Raw genomic sequence first — 18,615 nt, forward strand, 5'->3', positions numbered from 1 at the left:
CCGATGTCTCTTGCAAATGAAGCTTCCTCGGGTCCCTTAGTGATAGCAAAAGAAATCATCATTATGCCTTCTTTTAGCCATGAAATGTTTTTTATATTTAATTCTGTTCGGCTTGGAAGGTATTTGTTTAAGAGTTACATTTTCCTGATCCTTCTAATTTCATTACCATGTCTATCTCTTCCCTTTTCTTTTTCTTTTTTTGTGTAAAAGAACTATATGGCAGATGTTGGTTGCGAGGATGTACCATTGATGACCTCTTCTCTTATCCTGCGCTTCTTCAATCTTATCAACTTTGGAACCTGTGTTTGTAGTATAAAAAGGGATTGTTGGTATCCCCTGTGGTACTAAAAGGATTGTTGCATAAACATGCCTTTCTCGTATACAACTGGATGTGCTTCTTCTGAAAGTTTTAGTTTCGTAATGCTGACTCTGGTTTTCAATTTGTTCAGGGACATGAGTTGACATTGCGTCTCCTCTACAGATTATTTGGGGAGGCAGAAGTGGAACGTGACTTTTTCTCTTCTACAACTGCTTCCTCTTCATATGAATCACTGCTTTTGAATGTGGTGGGTGTTCATTCAACTATATTGAACTCCTGCCTCAATTGCAAACTTTACGAATTTATTTTTCTCATATGCAGGCAGAAACACTGAAAGATACTTTTCCACCTTCTGACAAATCTCTAAGCAGATTGCTTGGTGAAGTTCCTTATCTTCCGCAGTCAGTTTTGAAATTATTAGGTAGGTTATGTTCTCCTGGCAATCTGGAAAAGTCCGAGAAGGAGCTACAAGCTGGAGATCGGGTGACTCAGGGTCTGAGTGCTGTTTGGAGTCTTATCTTGCTCCGCCCTCCAATTCGAGATTCTTGCTTGAAAATCTCTTTGCAGGTTTTATTTATGAACACAAATGTCTTGCTTTCTTTGTTGCTTCTGCTCACGGATCACATTTAGGTTGTGATGAAACTCTCACTGTAAATCGCCTGCATTCCACTTTCTTTGAATTTTTCACTCCTTTTTTTTTAAACTTATTAATTATGTTTTTTTATTTCTTTTTTGGCTGTTATATGGTATGGTTTCTTTTTATTTTCTGATTGCACGGTTGTCCCCTTCTGTTTGAATTGAAGCTCCTCTTTGCGTATGGGGGCAGGGCACTGAATAAGAAAAAAACTGAATGTTATTGGTCTCAATAAGAATATACTTTCCTTTTATTCTTTTTTTTTTTTTGACTTTATTCCTTCTTTCTTATTATCAGAGTGCAGTTCATCATTTGGAGGAAGTGCGCATGAAGGCAATCCGTCTGGTAACATATGGGCAACTAGCTGTAGCAAAATTGCTCTGCTTCTTCATTAATTAGTAGATCCTTACAGACATTGTCTTCTTTGACAGGTAGCAAACAAACTGTATCCTTTATCAGCCGTTGCTCAAAAAATAGAAGACTTTGCAAAGGAAATGTTGCTTTCAGTGATTAGCTCTGGGAGTCTGGACACAGTGGCACTTGAAGGGAAGGTATCGTAACTTTCAGCTCTGGTGTGGGAAAAATTAGCATTAGGCCACTGTTCTCGACTTGCTTTTGTTTGATTGCCGATAATATTCTTCAGGTACATTTATTGACAGATATTGTCATTTTCTGGGCAAGAACAAAGCGTTAATATGCTATTCATTTCTAGAAAAAGAATTGATAGCAAAGAAGTTAAACTTTGTAATCTTTAAAAACAAATAAAGTACCAACTGTTGTTCTTTCGAAATGAGCTATTTTCACTGAACTTCTAGTCATTCAAGAAAGGTTACGATGCGAATGTATGCTGGAAGGAACTATACAGGTCATAGAGATATCTAACTTCCTGAAGAATAATTAGTTACTCAGATAAGGAAGGTGGGATTCCCTTATTAATTAGCTCGTCTCTTTATGCTATTAATGTAGAGCATGCCATGTACTCTTGCATTGAGGATTAATGTAGTCCCTATGTGGTTTCTCTCTCCATCTCTCTTGCGATCCTAATAACTTATCATGGTATTGGAGCCAAGTTAGAGCGAGGAATCGAAAATTTAGGATATTCGTTTCAGCCGCCTCAAAAAACCTTCTAACTCAAACAGCAACACCAATCTAGTGCCTCCATTTTGGGACTTAGGGACCCAGTTGACCATATCTTGATCATCTCTGTTGTTGCATGTCCTAATTGCCACCAAGTATGTTGTTCTGGTTTGTTCGCATCAAGGTGTGGGCCACTTTTCCATGCGATCCTCTCTTTGCATTGTCAATGTAAAGTGGCTTTGTCATCCCATCCATGAGTCATTCCACATTAGAGCCTTTGCAGCACCTAGTGTTGCTCCTTCTTGCCACTTAGCGTCGGTTGCTGTTTTCTATCACTTGAGGTTGTCCTTCAAGTTTCTGTGCCACAATAACCTGTTGAGCTCCTCTATCTGTCAAGTTCCCTTTAGCCACAAAGTTCTGTCAAGCGCGAGCTTATGTCCGTTGTAAGTCTTGTTGGAGACGACTTGCAGATCATTGTTTGCCACCGAGTGAATCTGATCATTTGTTGTCTTTGATCATGGCTCTTCTGAGCTTTGTCCTATTCCCCTAACAGAGCATTTTTTTTTTTTGGGGTTTTGGCCCACATGGACTGGGTTGGGTTGTTACAACATGCAACATATAAGCATGTGCAGAAAGGACTAATGAGTATACACAAAGATATTGTAAATGATTTTTGACCAAGAAAGAGTTCCTGTTTCTTCTGATAAGGATGGAAACTAGATTGTTCAGGCATGTGAAATAGAGGCTCTTAGATGCTTCAACGAGAAGATGGAACTTTTGGTTGATGGGATGGGGGTGTAAGAAGAATGATGATGTATATTTTATTGATCAGAAAATACGGTATATATATACATCAAAATCCCAAAGACCATTATACCCTTTAACACTCCCCCTCAAGCTGGAGTATGGATATCAAGCATGCCCAGCTTGTTACAAATATACTCAATCCTACTTCCCCCTAGAGATTTGGTAAAAATATCAGCTAGTTGTTCACCGGTCCTAACATGACTAGTAGAAATAACTCTAGCTTGAAGTTTCTCACGGACAAAGTGGCAATCAACTTCGATATGCTTGGTACGCTCATGGAAAACTGGATTTGAGGCAATATGGACAGCTGCTCGATTATCACACCACAACTCCATTGGCGCAGGGTCTTCAAATCCAAGTTCAACTAATAATTGACGCATCCAAACTAGCTCACAGGTAGCTTGAGCTATAGCTCTGTATTCTGATTCTGCACTTGATCTAGCCACAACACTTTGCTTCTTACTCTTCCAAGATACTAGGTTTCCTCCTACAAAGGTACAATACCCTGATGTAGACCTCCTATCTATAGGAGATCCTGCCCAATCAGCATCTGAGAAGGCTTCCACCCTTCTGTGACCATGATCCTGATAAATGAGATCACGACCGGGAGCTTTCTTCAAGTATCTCAAAATTTTGATTACAGCAGCCCAATGTGAGGTATGGGGAGAAGACATAAATTGACTCACAACACTCACTGGAAAAGAAACATCAGGTCGAGTGATAGTCAGATAATTTAGCTTTCCAACAAGTCTTCGATACCTCTGCGGATCATCCAACAGCTCACCATCTTCTGCTGTCAATTTAGAGCCCACATCCATTGGTGTATCCAGTGGTTTAGCACCTAGCATACCTGTCTCTGTAAGCAAATCCAGAACATATTTTTGTTGTGAGATATAAATACCTTTCTTCGCCCGTGCTACTTGATACCCGAAAATATCTAAGAAGACCCAAATCCTTTGTATGAAAGCTGCATTGCAAATACCTTTTCAACTCTTTAATCCCCGTAGAATCATCTCCAGTTATGACAATATCATCCACATAAACTACAAGGAATATCCGACCAGCTCCAGAAACTCGATAAAACATAGAATAATCTCCAGTACATCTACACAACCCAAACTGGAGTACCGCCTCAGTAAACTTCCCAAACCAGGCTCTGGGAGACTGTTTCAAGCCATATAAAGATTTGTTTAAGTGACAAACATGACCAGACTCCCCCTGAGCAACAAACCCTGGTGGTTGCTCTATATACACCTCTTCCTGTAAATCTCCATGAAGAAAGGCATTCTTTACATCGAGCTGAAATAGAGGCCAACAAGCAGACGCAGCCAAAGAAAACAAAAGACGAACGGAGGTCATCTTAGCCACCGGAGAAAAAGTATCACCATAATCAACCCCATAAGCCTGTGCATACCCTTTAGCAACCAGTCTAGCTTTGAGACGAGCAAGAGAACCATCGGGGTTAACTTTAACAAGTATATACCCACTTACATCCAATGGTGTTTTCCCTGCAGCAAAGGAACAAGATCCCAAGTCGATTTTGGTCCAAGTGCACGTAATTCCTCTTCCATAGCTGCCCTCCAGCCTGGACTAGATAATGCTTCAGCAACAGTTTTAGGAATAGGATGATTATCAATGGTCATTAGACTAACTCGACAAGAAGCAGATAAACCAAAATATGAGACAAACTGGGCAATAGGGTGTTTGGTACAACTACGAACTCCTTTGCGATGAGCAATAGGAATATCGAGATCAGTATGTGACCGACTTACCTCAGGTTGAGAAGACGAAGTAGATGAGATAGGCTGAGGTACATCTGCAGGGGGCTCCACATGCTGACGAGGACGTCGACTATAAACATACTGGACAGGTGGAGGAATAACCGGAGAATCCGAAGTGGGTGTTGATTTCATAATAACATATGTTAAGGAATCATCATCCACTGTAGGAGTCTCCATCAAATGATCAAAATAGACAATAGACTCGAAAAAGGAAACATCTGCAGTGGTGAAGTACTTATGCAAAGAAGGACAATAACAACGGTAACCTTTCTGTGTACGAGAATACCCAACAAAAATGCATTTAAGGGATCGAGGATCAAGTTTGGAAAGTCCTGGACGATGGTCACGAATATAACAAACACAACCAAATATACGAGGTGGCAAATGAAACAAAGGGTCAGAAGGAAAAAGAAGAGAGTGAGGAATGGCACCCTTAAGAACGAGAGGACGGCATGCGATTGATAAGATAACATCTTTGTCATAACAAGCATCAGCCCAAAAGGATTTATCTACCTTCATTTCAAACATCAAACAACGAGTAATTTCTAACAAGTGACGGTTCTTCCTTTCGGCGACACCGTTTTGTTGTGGTGTATCCGAACAAGAAGATTGATGAAGAATGCCCCGTTGGGACATGAATTCAGAGAATGTTCTAGAAAAATACTCCTTGGCATTATCACTTCTAAGAATGCAAACAGAAGCAGAAAATTGAGTATGTACTTCATTAACAAACGCACAAAAAATAGAGAATAATTCAGAACGACTTTTCATTAGATATAGGCAAGTGGCTCTTGAATAGTCATCTACAAAAGTCACGAAGTACTTGAAACCCAACTTTGAAGCAGTAGGACATGGACCCCAAACATCAGAATGAACTAAAGAAAACGGCCGAGAAGCCTGTTTATTGACTCTTGGACTATAACTAATACGATGCAATTTTCCAAACTGACACGACTCACACTCAAAACTAGATAAAGAATGAAACCGAGAATCAATTTTCTTCAAACTTGCTAAAGAGGGATGTCCCAAGCGACAATGAACTTGATGTGGAGAAACTGCTGAACAAGCTACACTGGTAGCATTATCAAACACATATAGTCCCCCTGACATATGTCCTTTACCAATCGTCTTCTTCGTCTTCAAATCTGAAAAACACGGGAATCGGGATAGAAGGTTATAGAAACAGTTATATTCTTTGGTAAGATGACCAACGGACATAAGGTTAAATGGAAAATTTGGGAGGTACATGACAGAGGATAAAGATATGGAGGATGTCAGTGGTACTGTGCCTATCCCTTTTACTGTGGACAGAGAGCCATCAGCTAATGTAACACTAGACGAAGACTTGTGAAAGACAGAAAAGATACCTGAAGATCCAGTCATATGATCGGTAGCACCTGAATCAATGACCCAGGGGCGAGAGATAGAGGAAAGACATGCTGTTGCATTACCTGTCTGAGCAAAAGTAGCTGTGGAAGAGGAAATTGGCTGAGAAATCTGGAACTGATTGTACCTAGCAAGTTCCTCTTCTGACATTCTAATCAGTGTTCCTCCTTCAGAAGACTGCGAAGAAACACCCAACTCTACTGCATTGGCTACATTAGCGACAGCCGAATGAGGGGGCTTTCCATGAAGCTTATAGCAAAAACGCTGAATATGTCCAGGCATACCACAATAATGACATGTTCGTGCAGGTCCGGTATTACTCCCTTTGTCACTAGAGATGCTACCATATGACTGTGATTGGCCTCTATTGAATCCACGGCCACTACCACCACTATTAAAGCCGCGGCCACTACGACCACCACCACGACCTTGACCACCACCTCGATTTCCTTGGATTGCCAAGGCAGAACTATCACCTATGGGGGATATATCCTTAGATGACTCACGTGAAACCCTTAAGACCCGAGAAAAGGTCTCCGTTAGTGAAGGCACGGTATTTCCTCCAAGAATTTGTGAACGAACTGCATCGAACTCTGGTCCAAGTGCTCCCAAAAATCCCATAACAGCCAATTGTTCTCGTTGCTCCTGCATCGTCTTAACATCAGAGGTAATTGGCAAAAGATGATTAAACTCCTCATACATTTGTTTAAAATCAGCAAAAAATTGAGTAAGAGACCGATTCTTTCTGTCAGCTCTAAAGAAATCTTGGGAGATTTCATAGATCCTTGAGAGATTATTTTCCCCATAATAAAGGACATTCAAGTAATCCCACAAATCCTTAACAGTAGTGGCATGTGTAACTAAGGCAGCCACGTGAGATTCCATAGAATTCCACATTTGCCCAAGAATTCGGCATCCATGGTATCCCATTTAGTATCGCAGCGGTTCGTGCACTGTCAAATGGTGATTTTGCTCTCTTAGGTCAATACTATCACCACAATTCTCTTCCAATCTTGAAAGTTGGTGATCCTGACTAATTTCTCCTCGGTCAAACGATTAGAAGATGTAGATACGACTTGATCAATACTCCTTTGTTCTTATCGCCATAATCACTCACACTAAACCAGAAACAAAACTCCACAACCTATCACAACTTCAAAATGATCGACCAAATCCGAACCAATCAACACATCATCTCAGTACGAGTAATTATACGCAACAGTACTCAGCCCCCCTTCTCTCAATCTACATGTATAGCACTACACGTAATCAGCCAATTAGCCAAACCAACATCACGTCCAATCATCCAAACCAACATACACAGCGATAATCCCCCTTCCCTCAAGCATATCAGCAACCAAGTCAAATTTTAGAACACATTCACCTCCTCCTCCTTCTTCTTCTTCTTCTTCTTTTTCGATTCCACTTCAATCAGCAGCCATCAGAAGGGGTCGCTCCTCACTTAGTGACGTCAGAAGACGTCGAAGTGGGTCGCCTGGCCTGGAAACCTTCGATCGACGCCTGGAGGACTTAAATCGGCGCCGGAAATGGCTTCGCCGGGCCTGGATGACCTCAGGTCTGGCTCGCCGGCGCTTCGCGGGGCCTGGGCGACCTCAGGTCTGGCTCGCCGGCGCTTCGCGGGGCCTGGGCGACCTCAGGTCTGGCTCGCCGGCGCCGCGGGGCTGGGCGACCTCGGGTCGGCTCGCCGGCGCCCGCGGGGCTGGGCGACCTCGAGATCGGCTCGCCCGGCGCCGCCGGGTTGCGGCGCCAGCCCGGGACGCCGGGATGAGGTCGCCGGCCTTGTATGAGGTTGCCGGTCTTGGGTTCTGTGGTGGTTGGTGGTGGACGACGTTAATTTTAGGGTTAGGCTCTGATACCATGTAAGAAGAATGATGATGTATATTTTATTGATCAGAAAATACGGTATATATATACATCAAAATCCCAAAGACCATTATACCCTTTAACAGGGGGAAAGCCTGACAAAACAGATGTTTAGCGACAAATAGAATCGTCTTCTGCGAGTGGGTTACTTGGGGTGGTCAAGATGGTCATTAGTTTCGTGGCTTATAATTTTTTAGCCAAAGAAAACACTGATTGATTGATTTGTACCAATTTGATTGGCGGACTATGTTTGGTAGATGCATGCATACATAAACGAGTGAAATGGTATCCTACTAGTCCACAACTCCATGGAGGGCATAATCTTCAGATTTTATTTATGCTCATGGAAGAGTGACAGTTGCATTGAGGATTAGACTACGACGTATTTATTGACCCCATATTTTGGCTTAGTACACACACAAATAAGTATTGTACTAATATTTGTTTTTTCATAAAGCATGCGTTAGCTGCTACATGTGAAAATTGAATTTTTGTCTAAATGTTGACTATATTCGCAAAATTACAGGATTCTGATGTAGAAAGAGCTTTGGAAGAAAGTGCAACAGGGGAAGCAATCAATGATGATAGATCATCTGATACTGGCCAATTGCATGCTGCAGAAAGCGTAGCCATCTCTGAGGCCCAGCGCTGCATGTCCTTGTATTTTGCCCTTTGCACAAAGGTATAGCTTCAGCTTGTCACGGTATTTTTATATATTCTAATATTCTTTTGAAGTGTTAATTACAATTGAACTTCTGCAATCTGATTAACAGAGACACTCTCTTTTTCGCGAAATATTTGTTATCTATGGAGGTGCATCTACGGCAGCTAAGCAGGTATCATTAATATCATTCTGAGGGGAGGCGCTTTACTTAATCCTGTTATGAGCTTTCCTTCTTATCAGTTGTGTGGTGCAGGCCATTCACCGTCATACCCCTATTTTAGTCCGAACAATGGGACCATCATCTGAACTTCTTGAAATAATATCAGATGCTCCTGGAGGAAGTGAAAACCTCCTGTCACAGGTCCTTACCCTCATCCATCTTAGAATGTTGACACTGCACTAGATATACCTTAAGTTTTCCTGACTTTTCCAATTTTTCATCAGGTTTTACACTCCCTGACAGATGGGATAATTCCTTCTCCCGAATTAGTACTTACCGTGAGGAAGTTATATGATTCCAAATTGAAGGTAAAGCAATCATCTACTCATATGTGGTGAAGCATAGGCATTGGCTGATGTATGGCTGGTTTGATCACAGGATATAGAGATTCTAATGCCTGTTTTGCCATTCTTACCAAAAGATGAGGTACTTTCTTGGATTCTGTATTTTAGTTTTAATCTCAATGGTCATATATTTTTTTCTTGGTAGTTATGCATATATCAATTGATTTTCTCTCATAATTAGAGTTTCTAATTCTGACCAGTGAGCGAACTGATCAAGCCACCGATTTGTGGTTCGACCACTTCAACTGCCGATTTGACTGCTTAGATGTTAAAATTTATGTGAAAGCTGGTAAATAACTTCAGTACATGGTTTAGTGGTCTCTTTTGTGCATCCCAAGCATAGAAGAGGCATACTGTCCACAGTTCGAGGCATACTTTCTGTTAATATCCGTCAGCACCATGGATGATTGTTTTAGGTAAAGGAAAATAGGAGACGACCCACTGTATTATTAATTAATTGCACAATATAATAATTTTTAACTAAGTGGTTGGATGGCTTCAGCATGGGTTTTTCAAAGTGAAGATATGTGTTTGATCAGCTCCTGCATATCACAGTGCAATTTTTTTGATGTGTCTCTAACTGAACTGGTTCAATCATCTTTACCACATGGGTGAACCGCCCAGGTTTTCTGGTTCAACCGGGTCAATGCTGGTTTGGTCCTAGCATTGACTGTAGACGTTTTGAGAGCCATATCCTTAGCAGACCTTTGGCCAATGTCCGGTTCAACTGGTTGAATGACCGGTCCTGTTTGGTGCAGTCCATTTGGTTTTTAAGGATTCTTCGTGACTGGACAAGTTCATTATATAAGCAATTTTCTTTTTGCATGATTCTAGTTGATGGCATCTTCATTTGATGAACATTGATCACTTCATTAATTTCTTATTTTTCCTGAAGTTGTTGGAGAATGATTAAGACTGTATCTAACTCTTAGTTAAATATGAAAGACTATAACCATTCTTCATTGATGGGTTTCTCTTTCCAGGTTGCCATTTAATTGTTTCTGCATCAGTTCACATTTTTATTGTCACTAGATTTACTTCAGTTATTTTCTTGTTGGCCAGTGAGTAGAATTAGGTACATTAAATAAAAAAAAGATTTAAGCACCGAGTTTAACGTGGAATGCTATAAGTATTGACTTATATAACAGTTTTGTCGAAGATGAAGCGGGTGCTGTCCTAGGTGCCTGGCGAGGTGAGTCGCGTTTCTCTCACCTCACCTGGTCTTAGGCAAGCGCCTAATGTGAGGTATTCGTCTGCTGAGGCATTACCTGAGCGAAGTTCTGCCTAGGTTAAGATAAGCTCTCAAGAAGTGGCAGACAGTGTCATGTGTTGTCAGCCGGCTACAGCAATTTCTTCTTTCCCATCAGAGTTATGGTGGCAAAAGACAGTGCACAAATGACAAAAACAGTTAGACCACCTTATTTAGACGAATGATTTCAAAACTGGCTGTTCAGAACCAGATTGCACAGGCTGGTTCAACCCGGTACTGTATGGACTTCCTTTCTCTTGGACCAAGAGCCAGTCAAGACCGGGGAACCATTCTATTGGTCGACCTGTTTCAAATGACCTTGGCCTTTCAAAAATTAAAGAGGGGAGTTTATGGGCAGGGGATCTGAACCAAGGACCAGTTGGAATGTGGATGCAACCTCAACCGAGCTATGCCTGATATTATGTTGATATGGCAAACAAATTTTTAAGGAATCCGACACCTTTTGATAGAGAAAAGTCACGTCTTGTGCTGGTAAAGACTCGCAATTGCAACCTTAGAGGGTATACGTGTTCTTTTCATATGGGCTGGGCTTTATATAGCAACTGTTTTATCTTAAAAGTCTCTTTAAGTCAAACGGGAATGTACCAGCCATTGATCCAGTTTGACTTCCACTACTGTTTTTCATCCCAACCGTCTCTCTCTCTCTGTTAACCAATTGAAAGTTATTGTTGCAGCGCAAGCATGTTCACATGGTGAGTGTCTGGCCTTTATTTTAAACCACAAGTAATGTGATTGTGCTATCACAATGATACATTTTTGTTCATTTAGTCACAAAACATTACATTACAAATGGAAAGCAGAGAGAACAATACTAAGAATATTCCAAGTCATTTAAAGAACACAATACTTGTTTGTCAATGGATTAGTCTTACAATTTTTATTTAGCACCTTACTCAGGAGAGCGCCTAACTTGGCACCTAGCGTGTTAGACATTAGGGAGTTCTGGTGCTTATTGGTGCATTGCACTTTTAACAACACTGAAGCATAGATCTAATCTGTCTGATGCAATCCGCATTTTGGTCACTGAATTTAATAATACCATTTGTTAACCAATGCAGTTGAAGACTGAAAAACACTGAAGTCTTATCATCCACTGGATAATGAAGGATATGGGATTATGTTATCCTATCAAATTATTTGCTGAAGTTTGAGACAACATGGGAAGCGTCACTTGTTGGCAGTTGCCAATTAATTGGCATAATTCTGTGAAGTAGCCCTATTTTCTCTCTGACAATCACAAAGCAATTATCAGCCTGTAGATTATCCAAATCAATAAGGATCCACTTGCTTATACTTTTGCAACCACGTAAATTGCAGGAGTTAATGTTTTCTTATCATCACAAATTAATCATTGAAGAGTTTAGATAAATTACATGTCCCTTTAAATGACTTGAATTTATTTGTTGAATAGTATCAAACATTCAAAGTTCTTCTCTTTATGTGTTCCACAAGAGTAGAATTTTGTGATCTCAGAGCAAACTGGAGCACGACACTTCTCAATTGATAGGGTTCTGAAGCTCACTTTGCTGCCAAAATTGACAATCACCAACCTTCACCTTCAGACCTCAATTTCTAATCACAGATGTCCTTACTACCCCATACTGATCTTGATAAGTTTGAGGCATCAATTTAACAACATGAACATATACAACATTTCAAATTCTTTTATACGACCATCGACAAGGAAGGAGTCGAATGGGCTATTTAACCACTAGAAATTCATGTAAACTAGGGTCGGAGAAGACGCAGGAAAATTTTGGTAAAATGGTCCAGATAATTTGTGATACTAAATAATATAGAGGCTATGGAGTGAAGCCTTGATCAGTCTATGCATTTGAATTCAATATTGCAACATCTTGTTGTTTTCGTTCTTCATGATCCTTATTTTACATTATTCTCCTTTGATATAGTTATAATTCTTATCTTTTTGTTGGCCTCCCATGGTGTCCAAGCATGCATAAACTGCCATGAATAGTCTGCGGAGGATGATGAAGGCCACCCCCTTACTTGTCTGCTTGTTGACCTGATTAAGGCCTCTCCCTTGCTAGATGATTTTCCTGACACGTGCTTGATGTCCCGAGGATGCATATATCCAAACTCTCTTAGTGGGATGCCCTTGTCTGCTTGTTGACCTGATTAAGGCCTCTCCCTTACTAGATGATTTTCCTGACATGTACTTGATATCTTGAGGATCCATATATCCAAACGCAGTTAGTGGGATAAATCTTGATTGCTGCCACCGCTGCTGTTGTCTAAAGTGGAAGCCCAGTGACATGCAGCTTTAGTTTCATCTATTTATTTCCTATGGAGGCCCATTCTTGTGCCAATGAACACAGTTCCAGTATTATATGAAAATCATTCTGGCGGGCTTATAAAACTATAGCACTTGAGATGTCTTTCTAGGATGTTGTGCAAGTAGTTGTGAACTCAAGCTGCTCACCATATGATTTGTCATTACTCTTGGATGATTTACTTGTGGAATCATTTTCTTGTTCTCCACAATTCATATCATGTTTTGAGGCCAATTTACTAAGTGAGCTCCCTTTCTGGATATTTTTCAGGTGTTGCTAATCTTTCCGCGGCTTGTCAATCTTCCAACTGATAAATTGCAAGCTGCGCTTCTTCGTATAATAACGGTATCATTCTAGTGGTCTCTCAGCATCCATTTACTTCTTCTGTTTTTGTGGGAAGTGATATCTGTCTGTATTCAAGCATGACTAGTCGAATGGCAGACTGTAGCAGCAAGTGGCCTCTGTGAAGCTGTATTCAACGAGAATAGACCCTGCATATGCAATGGCAGTTAACATCTTTTAGCACGGTGATAGCAACTTTCAATATGCTAATCCCCAATGTATGAACAAACTATATCTCCCCTGTTGAGAATAATACTTAGTAGAAGATTGTAGGTTTCACAACCGTAAAAGGAAAAGGGGCTTTCACGTTTTGCCACTACGAGTGTCGTTTGTTCACTTATTTTCTCAAATTTCGAGACTTGGTACCCAATATAACTAAGTGAGAACCTTGAAATGAAATGATTGCTTAACTTGATTGAACTCAATTTCAATCAAGTGGAGGAAGTGGGCCCATATGATTACAGTTTGTGGAACTCAAGAATGTTGATGCAGATAGTACCTGCACTCACCAAGGAATGAATTCATTACAGAAGCACTCTTACTTTAAGAGTGTCGATAACCTCCTCACTGCATACTTCTTAGAATGTATAGGGACTTGTCTGTTTCATTTGTCATTAGACTATCTTTTTTTTTTTTTTTGGTAAGGTAACTAGACTATCTTTTAATAGTGCTTTTGGTGATAACTGTCGAAGAAGGTGAATGTTAAGTTGTCTATCCAAGACTCTATTGGTATTTCCTTAGTTGATATGAACTGGACTTTTGACGCTATGTTGAATTTGCCATCAAGTTGTAGTGGAGTGGTCCAATTATGTTACATTCTTCAGCGAACTGTATTGAGCTACATATTCTTTCGTGCTATTTTTACCTGTAGATATATAAAGAATCTTCCAGATAGTTTGAGTTATGGTTCTTTTCCATGACTTTATTTCAGTTCCGAGTTAATATTGATTATGTGCTTTTGAGTTTATGAACCAACTGACATAATATGTGTTCGGAGTGATATGATAACAATTCAATAAGGTTCTGAATCCTTTGGTGAAACAGATGAGAGGGGGATTATTGCTCTATTGATTCGTGATACATCATGCCTGGCAACTTAGGGGCAATCAGTTCCTAGGTGGTCTCCCTACCCAGTCAGCTGCTTATAGGTTGTTAGACCAAAGAACAGAACCGGAAACCCCTAGAACCGGCCTAGAATTGAGCCTGCCAGCGGTTCCAGGTCGGTTCTTGATCTGGAGCTGCGGCTTGGTTTTTTGTTTTTTTTTCCAAATTTCCAGCGTACAATTTGTTCTATACATCGCAAAAAAATATGGAAATATAAGTGATGGATTGCGGAGGAGAGAAAAGGGAAGCATGGGACTTGACACAGGAGTGAGATTACCGCGAATTGAATCAGGCCAGTTGCGGCCAGTTACCAGGTGAACCAAATCCAGTGGTCACCCCTTGCATGGAAAATCTCAAGTCTACATGGACCACTATTCGATATTTCAAAATCTGTTGCACATGCAGCTATCATAAACATGTCGCAATAGTTATTTGACATTCGCTTAATGTCATTTGCCGATGTTTGGTCTAGGTAGTAAGTGCCCCTCATTTTAGGGCGTGCTTGTTTCAACTTTGCAGGAATCACAAAATAACTTTTGGCTTTCTGGCTGAAACAGAAAAAAAATAATCTCTCTGAATTAAAATTTCTAAATTCTACACGACTTTAGAGTACTGTCAAGGTCAACAAATGTATTTCTCTTTGTTCTATGATCACTGGATCTCCCTTTTCAAGTCAGCTGGTTCAATGGTTGTCAAGCTGGACCTGATAAGAATGGATAGACCAATTTGAAATTTCATTTGACATATAAATCCAAGAAAATGACAGAAGCGTAGGAAGGATATTGGTGGTATTTAATGTCAAACAAACCCTGTGTTGTATCAACAATTGATATACTATTTTCATGCTAGAACTTGCCTCTGGTAGAGTTCATCAGAATATTATTTTGCAGGGATCATCTCATGCAGGTCCTCTAATAAGTCCTGCGGAAATTCTGATTGCTATCCACGGGATTGACCCTGACAGGGATGGGATTCCCTTGAAGAAGGTTATCACTCTCTTCTTTTCTTTCCTTTTTTTTATCAAGTGTACCCTTGATATTTCTGACCCTGCTTACTAGAGAAAGTTACATCTTGTGAGCAGATCATCGATGCATGCAATGCTTGCTTTGAGCAACGGCAGATATTCACGCAACAAGTGATTGCAAAGGTCTTGAATCAACTGGTATGTGCTGTGTGGATCAATGCAAATTTTTACATTCCAATTAATTAATAGTGAACTAATGAAAATGACATTTCTTGAGCCTACAGGTTGAACAGATTCCTCTTCCTTTGTTGTTCATGCGTACAGTGTTACAAGCAATAGGTGCCTTTCCTGCGTTGGTAAGAACATTAAGAATCCAACTGCCTTTACTTGCTGATACAATGCAGACACGTTTCAGATATGCCGCTTAGGTTAGGAAAATCAGTCCATACCCCACCCAAATGCGTGTGCCGAGGAGGGAACCTTTCTTTTATAGTTTGGGCTGCTCTTCTTCACGGCAGACCAATGCCGGACTGGTGCTTTGCATATAGAGCACTGTTCTTTCTATTTTATGATATTGTGAGGCAAGTTGGGAATTGTCTTTTGTCTGTGACTGATGCTAAGTTTCACTAAGTTAAACTCTGATGAAGTCACTATTTCTCTTTTCTTCCCTATGCGTTGCTCTAGGCTTGTTGTGGATCTTCAGTAAATTAAGTTCGTATAGAGACTCATAAAATATGCTCAGCCCCTCCTGTGTGTATCTTTTCCTGGGCTGATAATTTTAGTGGGGTCTTCTTTGCAGTAAGCAGTATAAGTTATGGGCTCAAATTGGAATCATGGATAAGAAATAAAATCCTTTTAATATGCCATAATTATTCGATTGCTTGTATATATTGTTGTAGACTTACCAAGACCTGTTCTATCGTAATTTTCTTCTGTATTGCGCTAAGGATGTGGTGGATGTTGTGTGGTAACAATAGATTTCTTTACCGTCTCTGACATGTTCATTGTCCTGCATCATGTGATACCGTTCATTTATGTGTGTTGAGTCAGATTGTTCTCCTATAACTTAAACTTTTATAGGAAATTGTTATACACTCGACTTCGATATGGAACCAGAGCAGCAAGTGTGGAGTTCAAATACTCACACTTCCTCTTAACTTGTTTGGGGATTTCCTTTTTCTTTTTTGTTACCTGACAGGCTTTGACAGTTCTTACGCCGTACGAATCGGGCCTATAGGTTTTAGACTTTCTCATTTTTCTAGCTTTCACATGAGGGGCAATGTGAAGAGATAATATTGAAACTATGTCATGCTCTAACAAATTCATCTTTTAGATGATAATTACACACTGATTTCAAAGTTTAGACATGGACTAGAAGATGCCGTCTTATTTTAACTGCATAAGAACGTAGATGCACACATATAGGTCATATCTTGAGAGAAGTGCCTGTATTTTGTCGTATGCCATCTTATTGCATTTTCTGTATGGGATGCTTGCACTTTTTAAATGGGAAACTGTCAAACTCCCACAGAAGATGGTTAGGCTGTTTGTCGTTTTACAGTGCTCTCTTGTCACTTGCCAGCACAGCAGAAGTACTGCTCGTTATGTTTTTCGATGTTATGCACCTTTATATGCTATCTGTTTCTTGACTGGCTCTGTTTATGTACGAAATGTCTCAGGTGGATTTTGTAATGGAGATTCTTTCCCGCCTTGTGAACAAGCAGGTGGTCAGGCGATACATGCATTTATGCATTAGTAATTTTGCTGTTTGCAACTAGTGTAGGTTTATTCTTTTAGCTGATTTATGTGCTCTTGCAGATATGGAAATATCCTAAACTGTGGGTGGGATTTTTGAAGTGCGCTGCCTCAACGAAGCCCCAGTCATTTACTGTGCTACTACAGGTCCGTCTGCTGACTTTTGTTCAATCTTTTCCCCTCTACCTGATAGGTCATGGTGACTTCACTACGAACTCATTTCTTATCTGGTTTGCTCTCCGACTCTGTTACATAGCTGCCTCCTGCACAGTTAGAGAATGCCTTGAATAGGATGCCTGCACTCAAGGAACCTTTGGTAGCTCATGCCTCCCAGCCTAACATACGCACCTCTCTTCCCAGGTTCCTCCTGAGCCCCTTCCCTCTCTTGCTTCCTTCACTTTTCTCAAGAGATAAGAAGAGAAACGAGGGACTGATGCCTCCTTATATTTCAAGATTATTATATTTTTGAATCCTGAATTAGGCTAGTATTTATCTTCAGGTCTCTTCTAGTTATTTTGGGAATTGCTCCAGATTCGCAAACTCCTAGTCTTGTGCAGACTAGTCAGGCTCAGACAGGGGATACCGGCACTTCAGATAAAGAAATTGTAAATGAGAAGGATTCATCAAATGCTAGCTAACGTTGACTGCTTCTGTGTACGTTTCTGTTTGCTTTTGTTAGCCTGATAAGATAGTTGTTCTTACACAAGTTCAATTGATCGTAGGATAAATTTCTTTTTTTTCCTTTCTTAGGTCTGCTAACTAACTGTGATTTTTGTCAGCTATGAGACTCCGATTGGCTAAACTCGAAAGCCAGTACTATTTCATGCTCCATAACTCAAGTCAAGGGAGGCTCCCCAAAACATTTTGTTGTATCATACTATCGACACTTACGGTTACAGCCTGCATCATTGTGTCAAAAATCAGGCTGAACAGTAAGGTATTGTCGTTCATATGAGTATGCGGTCTGTATCTTATGAATTCTGTACATTGTAGATTTGGTGCAATAACAAGAAAGTCTCACCATTTGGGCCAAGTTTTGATGGAACTAGAATGCGCTACTCCCACTGCTCAGTTTGTATTTGTGCGTTGCACATTTGGTTAGCTAGATATCTTCATCTTCTTTTGGCAATACACATTGCCAGAACATAGCAGGAAATGAATGCGGAATAATATTCTGGTTAGTGCATGTAGCAGGGTCATCTTGATAGTGGGTAAGCAGCTTCACGGGACGGGGCATCATAAATCTGCGAGCATACTTTATTCTGCATGGAGCTTCATTGAGTAGAAAAGGGAAGGCCTTACGCGATCAAGACAAGGAAGATATTCATCTTAAAAGCTTTCCCCATGTTTATTCCATTGGCCTATGACTAGGGAGAAAGGTTGGAAATCCATCTCTTTACCCTCGTTGAGGAAGACTGAGAGAATCAAGAAATCTGCTTGGAGCCTGCGACATTCAGTTGCATTGGCTTCTTGTTGTTATGATGTCAACTTTGTAGTTTATTGTTCTCGCAGGACGACTTTTCTTGGATTCCAGAGGACGTTTAGGTGGGTTTCGATGTGAATGCCTCGGTAAATATCTGATGCAATTCATCGACTTATTACTTTACAACTTTTAAAAAACTATGCTAGTTTTGCAAGATCTTGAAAAAAATCGTATACAATTCTATGTATCAATATTTTGAATATTTTGATGGATTTCAAGTGTTTCGTATCGAGTAAAAGTCAAATTCGTGAGCGTCCCCATCTTTTTTTTTAAGAAAATAAAAGTTAAAA

The 18,615-nt window shown here is 40.3% G+C and overlaps 1 protein-coding gene across 4 annotated transcripts in view; it reads left to right on the plus strand.

Moving 5' to 3' along the window:
* Nucleotides 1-17,875, plus strand: part of LOC115672207 (uncharacterized) — a 30,657-nt gene extending 12,782 nt beyond the window's left edge. The window contains exons 11-28 of one of the 4 annotated variants that reach the window (XM_056316333.1): nt 450-566; nt 641-886; nt 1,251-1,298; nt 1,385-1,504; nt 8,415-8,570; nt 8,662-8,724; nt 8,806-8,913; nt 8,997-9,080; nt 9,151-9,198; nt 12,948-13,022; nt 15,014-15,109; nt 15,205-15,285; nt 15,372-15,443; nt 16,767-16,811; nt 16,906-16,989; nt 17,099-17,202; nt 17,342-17,496; nt 17,622-17,875. In XM_056316333.1, the coding sequence (XP_056172308.1) occupies nt 450-566; nt 641-886; nt 1,251-1,298; nt 1,385-1,504; nt 8,415-8,570; nt 8,662-8,724; nt 8,806-8,913; nt 8,997-9,080; nt 9,151-9,198; nt 12,948-13,022; nt 15,014-15,109; nt 15,205-15,285; nt 15,372-15,443; nt 16,767-16,811; nt 16,906-16,989; nt 17,099-17,202; nt 17,342-17,480 (1,686 nt within the window). In that variant the 3' untranslated portion in view covers nt 17,481-17,496; nt 17,622-17,875. Of the gene's footprint in view, nt 1-449; nt 567-640; nt 887-1,250; nt 1,299-1,384; nt 1,505-8,414; nt 8,571-8,661; nt 8,725-8,805; nt 8,914-8,996; nt 9,081-9,150; nt 9,199-11,444; nt 12,266-12,296; nt 12,318-12,947; nt 13,023-15,013; nt 15,110-15,204; nt 15,286-15,371; nt 15,444-16,766; nt 16,812-16,905; nt 16,990-17,098; nt 17,203-17,341 lie in introns of those variants that run through there. The other 3 variants (XM_056316332.1, XM_056316335.1, XM_056316334.1) reach the window with 3 other exon arrangements.
* The last annotated feature ends 740 nt before the right edge of the window (nt 17,876-18,615 follow it).

The sequence above is a fragment of the Syzygium oleosum genome, unplaced genomic scaffold (assembly GCF_021117445.2).
Source record: "Syzygium oleosum isolate NSW1041296 unplaced genomic scaffold, Sole_v2.1 Sole_v2.12, whole genome shotgun sequence".
NCBI lineage: Eukaryota > Viridiplantae > Streptophyta > Magnoliopsida > Myrtales > Myrtaceae > Syzygium > Syzygium oleosum.